The sequence below is a fragment of the Pteropus vampyrus genome, unplaced genomic scaffold (assembly GCF_000151845.1).
Source record: "Pteropus vampyrus isolate Shadow unplaced genomic scaffold, Pvam_2.0 Scaffold138, whole genome shotgun sequence".
NCBI classification, from domain to species: domain Eukaryota; kingdom Metazoa; phylum Chordata; class Mammalia; order Chiroptera; family Pteropodidae; genus Pteropus; species Pteropus vampyrus.
This window is the reverse complement of record NW_011888919.1, coordinates 2,141,942-2,148,522: the sequence shown is the minus strand read 5'-3', so window position 1 is coordinate 2,148,522 and position 6,581 is coordinate 2,141,942. Positions and strand designations below refer to the sequence as shown.

The following is a 6,581-nucleotide window of genomic DNA, read 5'->3' as shown; positions in this document are numbered from 1 at the left end:
TTGTCAACTGTCAGGTCTCTTTGCAAAATCCTGACATGAGCAGAAGACAGCTAACTGGTAAATACAGAGACAAAATGGAATTAGAAGTCACAAAGATATATTTCTTCCAAGCTTTGGGGAGGAGACTCATTGCCATGTTTTGTACTAGAGGACTTCTGCGGAAGTGGGAAGATCCATTACAGTTAGTTAATGTTAATTAATGTTAGATACTTTTGCTATAGTCATTATCAGAACTATTGTTGTCATTGTGTGTTATCACTATGACTATTTCCTTATTTCTGTAACTTTAAATATAACTTCATACTTAAAGAAAAATTGCAAAAACAGTATATGGAATTCACATATACTCTTTACCCAGATTCTCCATAGTTCATTTTGCCTATTTGCTCTGTTGATGACCATCAGCCAGATACTGTCAGGAACATACTTGTAATTAGAGTTAGGTTTGTTTTAGCTTGCTGCAGCAAGGAAGCCCACACTCCACAGGGAACCGTGGAGTGTCTTGGGAAGAGGTGATTATGCTTATAGCTTTTGGCTTGTGTTAGCTGAATTGGGGAGAGTTTTAGGCAGTGAAGGTTTCTTCAGGGTTGGATGGTGTCAAGAAGCAAAAGTGATTTGATGACGATTGTAGGAATTTTTATCTAGTAGATGGGAGATGCAAAGAAATGGGAGTTGTCACTGTTAACAAAGTAGTCTCTCACATTAACTGGTAGGGGCACTTCTTTGGCTATTTTTATCACTGTAGAATGTCTTCGTCTCTGTGTTATGCAGTGTCTTGTCATTTTTTTGTTCGCTGTGGTCACTGAATGGCCCTGCCTGATTTTCGTTCATCAGTTGAAAAGGCCAGGTTCTAGCTGTTGTGACAATTAGCTTGCCAGTTATTCTTTTTTTCATTCACAGCTTTATCATACTTACATATTTGTTTTGTTTTTTGTTTGTTTGTTTGTTTTGCTGAACCAATTAAGTGCAAGGTACAGACCCTGATCAAAATGGAATCACTTACACTAATAACACACTGTTGTCTAATCCACAGTGCATATTTAAATTTTTTCAATTTTCCCAGTAAAATCTTTGAGAGCAATTTTCTTTCCAGTTCAAGATCCAGTCCAGTTACATGCATTGCTCTTGGTTTTTTGTTTCATTAGTCTCCTTTAATCTAGAAGGATTCATCAGACTTTTTCTTTTTTTCTCTTGATAGTTTTGAAGAGTATTGGCAAATTATTTTGTAGACTATCCCTTTGTTTTGGTTTATCTGAGATTTGCTCACAATTAAATTCAGGCTCAGCATTATCAGCTGGGATGCCACAGCAGTGGCGAGGCACCCTTCTCAGTGCATTGTATGAAGCAAATGGTGATCCCAATTGGTGGTCTCAGCTTAGTTTTTTTGGTTAAGGTGTCTGCTAGGTTACTGTTGTTTCTTTTGCAACTAATACTTTGAGACTATCTTATTCCTTGTCAAATGTTCTCCAATTTTTAGCATCCATTGGTGATTTTCTGTCTTTCATTCTATGTTTACTAGTTTGCATTCTACCATGATAGTGTTCTAAGAGTTTCCTCGTTTCACCAATTCACTTCTTATACATTCTCACAATTATGACAATATACTTATAGCTCAAATTCCTGTCTTTTTAATTGAAATTAGGTATGGACTGGCACACTATTTTTTTTCAATTGTTGCAGAATCATGAGTCTTAATTAGTTTTCTTTATCTCTCTGTATATTCATGAAAAGAGCACTTACTGCTTTAATAAACATCACACATTTTTGTACCATTTATAAAAAGTGTCAATTCACATATCATTGAGGTAACACATTATTATAAAGACTACACCAGAGATTTTTCAGAACTTATAAGAGTCTCTAACATGACAGAGCAGCAACCTGTGAACTCCATGTATCTTACAATATTCTATTGGTAGAAATCACATTTATAAGAATAATTTCTAACTATAGAATCACATCTGCTTTGCTGCAATTGCAAAGAAATAAGAAACTCTGACAATGTCCTAAGAGCTTTCCACTTTATGACAGTCCTATGAGGTCGATACGGTTATTCTCCCTAACCTGTAGATGACAGAATTGAAGCAAAGAGGTGTTAATGATTTGCCCCAGACGACACTGCTAGAAAATAGCCTCGCCAGAATTTCAACCCATGCACATTAACTCCAGAGTCTACCCTCTTTAGGTTTCAATTTACACCATATCCAGTGTAAGAATTACTACTGTTGAAGCTACAGGCACACTGGCAGTGGGGCCACTGTGTGTGGTTCGGCAGGGTATTCCCTGAACTACTACTGAAAGGGATAGCATGGGCATCTGGCATCCATGCCAAGATCTGTTCATCAACCTATGCGTGGCTGCCTCCAACCCGGAGACCAGGCATCTTTGGGAATTCACAGCACGCAGCCGCATGGGTCGGTGACATTCTTGAGCAGTTTCCATTGACTTCGTTCTCCTTTCCCAGTCTGCCTTCTTAGGATTCTGTGTTTCCCCAGAAGGAAAAAGAAAAAATGAGCATGTTCAAGGTGAGTAGGACCTGCCTTTCTTGCTTTCACCTCTTTCCCGTTTAGGAAGAAAGTGCAGCTCGCTTCCCACGTTAATTTACCATCATACCTTGGAATGCTACATTTTCTAGGATTTGATATTTTCAGAGATCGAGAGTTACTTTATTTTGTAAATGGAAATACCACACCTAAAAACAGGATGCTTTAAATAGAATGATGTCATTTGTTTCCAAAGACTATCAATATACTAGAACGATGCGAAAATAATAATAAAAATGAAAATAAGAATAAAAATGAGATATTTTGTGGCAAACTTTGGGGGTGACGTTAGGAATGTAATCCACAAGTTATCTCGGGGTAAATGCTACAGCTGCAAGTGCCCCAGTGAGTGTTCTTGGGACAAAGAGGAAATGGGTTAAAAAATGCTGTTTTGGTACTAGAGAGATTGGACACAAGTTTTTCTCTTTCAACAAAACTCAAAGCATTTGAAGAGCTGTTGAGTATATTTCACAAATAAAAATCAATAGAAATGAAAAACATTGTCTACTACTTCCTCAAATTAGCTGCTTTGTTATTTCCATAATCTCTTCATTATGTGTATTTATACTGTGTATTTGTGTTCAGAACATAAATACAACTTGGTTTTTGCATTTAATATTATATAACATTCATTTTAAATTGTTATATTATGTTCACATCAAATTTATGTACCTATTTTTAAAATATTGTTCTATTCATAGACGTTAGTTTAGGATCCTTTACTGTTTTAGGAGCACTACAGTACAGTTTTCCTGCATTTAATCTTTTCCTCAAAAAATCAATTCTGAAAAAATACTGCCTCTTTATGTCTTTAACATACTGAGTATTCAAAATGAGTAAAACTATGTTTTATATGTGGTACCTCGGATATTTTTTTGGTAGAATCTTCAAATATGGTGCAGTGCCTCAGGATCAAACTGCTGCCTCACACAGAAAAATATATAATTAGAAGTTTCCTATATACAAGAGCTAGGTTTTGTCCCGTCTGTGCCTTAGTCATACCCTATGTATATTTTATTTATTTATTTTCTTCGTTTATTTTTTAAAATGAAAGTTACAGGTGACCTAAGGGTAAAAAGTTCAGTGGTACTAGAGGACTTGTCGCTGCATTGACGCTTCAGAACAATTTTATGAAGAAGTTTTTGGTTTCATCTTAATTTTCAATATAAAGAAAGTGGATTATGAAAAATAAGGAACCTGCTCAAGTTCACACAGAAAACCAAGTCAGAGTATTGTACACGAGTGAAGGACAGAGACAGGAGGGAACAGTTTTGTGATCAGAGACCTGGCAAGCCCTTTCTGTTTATTTCCATGTATAACAGTACTCCTCTGTGGAAAGGTGGGTGCTGACAAACACCGTTGGGACGAAATTGGAAAACGTTTCTGGGGCAATTGGCAATATTAAGTAAAAAGTAGAACCTTTTTAGTTAGGATGTGGCATTTAGAATTCTAGGGAGTTTACTTGTAACACGGCTCACTGAGAGCGCCAGATAAACATACAGAGTCTCCTTTCTCAGAGCAGCGCTTCTAGCAAGGCTGAGGCAAGCAGTGTGTGCCATTGACAGGATAGGAGGGTGCTGGGAGGTCTGCAGATTGCTCAGGGGCCAGAGCCACTTCCCACCCATTCTCCCAGTGGACACTGGGTGTAAGATTGAGGTGTATGTGTTTGGCTTAGGAGGCAGTGACGTTTAAAGACGTGGCTGTGGCCTTCACCGAGGAGGAGCTGGAGCTGCTGGACTCCGCCCAGAGGAAGCTGTACCAGGATGTGATGCTGGAGAACTTCAAGAACCTGGTCTCAGTGGGTGAGGACAGGCACCTCTAGAGTGTTTCTCTGACCTTGGAGTTAAGGCTTTGGGGCTCTTGATATGGTTCCCTGAGTTTGGGGACCAGACTTTTGCAATGTGTGTAGGCTACAAGGGACAGGAAATTCCTAATCTTTTTCATTTGTGTATTGTTAAAAAAAAAAAAAAGAAAGAAAAAAAACCCAAATGGACAGCATAGTGCTATACTTTATGTATTTTTTTAAAATTTCACTCATGTCCTGTTAGTGAATTATAAAACCAATTTATTGAATCCTACTAACAGTTTTTAATGAAGTAAAACAGTAGGCAATATCAGCTCCTGGAGAAGAATACAATACATTCCAGAAAAATTGGTCAATTCCATGAGTGGTGTGAGAACCACTGGGAGGAGATTTAATGAAAATAGACATAGTTTAGAAATGAGTCATTCAACCATTGTTTTAGTAAGATATATTTATGCATATGTGTCTGAGTCATGAAGTAAATGCTCTTTCTTCAGTGGGTCACGATAAAAAGATTTTTGAAAAAACTGCTTTCAACATCTTGAATATACAATTGAAACTGAAATTTCCAGTAAATTATAGCTTCATTGTGTTCTTTTGAAACTTGTGACTTCACATGTTCTCAGGATATCAACCTTTCAGACGAGATATATCATATATAGAAAGAGAAGAGAGGCTTTGGATGATGAAGACAGAACTCCAGATAGATAAAAAAAAAAAAATAGGTAAAAACCAAGCAATTGTGAGTTCTCATAGTTAACTGTCCATCTGTTTTGTTTCTCTCCACCACTAGGGCCTCACACAGTCCAATCTGCCAAATCTCTCCTGGATTATTGCAGTAGCCTTCATACTGGTCACCCACTTCCACCTGTGCCCTCCTAGGTCTGTTCTCTGAGTGTCAGCCAGAGTGATCCTTTGTAACCTTAAACCAGATTATCTTATTCCTCTGCTCAAAATTCTCTTATGGCTTATGTTACTTAGAGTAAAACCCACGTAAAGTGGCTTCTAGGGGCCTCTGTGGTCTGCCGTTTGTCCCCCAGTGCCTCTGAGTACATCTCCAATCTCCTGCTGTTTCTCAGACCTGCCAAGGATGCTTCTGCCTCAGATACCTTTACTTGTTCTCTCTGCCTGGAATATTCTTTCATCTACAATCCTTCAGGCCCCTTCTTTACTTCGGGTCACTCAGTTTTAATGTCCTGAAAGGGCTGTCCTCTGACAACCCTTTTGGAAATACGGTCCCCTCTTTACTTTCAGTGCCCAGCCTGATCTTGTATCTAAGTATTGATCACTCAACCTCGCTTGTATTTTTGTTCACTCATCTATCACTTCTTTCTCCCCAGTGGAGTATACTTTTTAGGATTGAAGTAATTTTGTCTTTTTTGTTTTTTTGTTTTTTGTTTTTTGTCTTGTTTGTTTTTCTGTCCTCAGTGCTTAGAATCATCCTGGTACCTGGCAAGGGCTCTGTAGATATTTGTTGAATAAATAAATGCGATAGCGGACAGAGAAATCCGTCTTTCATGAAATAGCTAATAGGTGGTGAACAAATCCAACTGAATAAGGAATATTGCAAAACCTGTTTGTCTTCACATGAATTCCTAACATAGTTCAAATTTCTCAGGCGCCCATTGGTGTGTGTGGGTGCGTGCGAGCAAAACTTACTATCCAATTTGGTCAGTACAGACCTGTAGCATTGTAGTTTAACCAAACAGAGTAACAAGCTTCCCCTGTGACTTTCTTTGAGCCATTAGTAGCAGAGCATATTCACTTGGGGGGAGGTAATATTTTTTTGAATGAGAATTCTTATGTCTACTTCTTAGGAACCTACCCCACAGAAGGGAAAAAAAAAATCTATTTCCTTATCACTTATGTATGGGTTTTTACGTATAACTTTAGAAAGCATTTCATATTGTGAAACCTTTACTGCTTGTAATGATTTTCTGATAGTTTCTAGACTATTTCTTGTAACTACTTAACCACAAGCTACTGAATTTATTTCACAGCTGTCTAATAAACTGCACCCTCACTTTGGAAATCATATTTGTTAGAGGCCAATGTACCTATATCCAAAACTTCCCCACACTGTTTTCAAAGAGACAGCATTTTTTTAGCCTCTAAATTTTCATTCCTACTTGGGAAAGTAAAAGCATGTTAGAGAGACAGTACAGAAGCGTCAGAAGGATCCTGGTCTTCAAGCTTTTCTTTCACCCTAAGTGATTCTTGGCATCTTTGCTTTT

The 6,581-nt window shown here is 37.8% G+C and overlaps 2 protein-coding genes across 6 annotated transcripts in view; both read left to right on the top strand.

The window, feature by feature from the left end:
• LOC105297364 (zinc finger protein 226) overlaps positions 1–6,581 on the top strand; it is a 43,665-nt gene that overhangs the window by 7,974 nt on the left and 29,110 nt on the right. The window contains exons 1-2 of one of the 5 annotated variants that reach the window (XM_023535271.1): positions 4,219–4,345; positions 5,141–5,229. The exons of 3 other annotated variants lie outside the window; for them this stretch is intronic. The gene's annotated coding sequence lies outside the window, so the exon portion shown is untranslated. Of the gene's footprint in view, positions 1–2,482; positions 2,526–4,218; positions 4,346–5,140; positions 5,230–6,581 lie in introns of those variants that run through there. One more of the 5 variants, XM_023535272.1, reaches the window with a different exon arrangement.
• The window catches only part of LOC105297431 (zinc finger protein 226-like), an 8,666-nt gene continuing 4,556 nt past the window's right edge, over positions 2,472–6,581 (top strand). The window contains 4 exon segments of the mRNA XM_023535360.1: positions 2,472–2,525; positions 4,219–4,345; positions 4,974–5,089; positions 5,776–5,792. Coding sequence (XP_023391128.1) covers positions 2,511–2,525; positions 4,219–4,345; positions 4,974–5,089; positions 5,776–5,792 — 275 coding nt within the window. The 5' untranslated portion in view covers positions 2,472–2,510.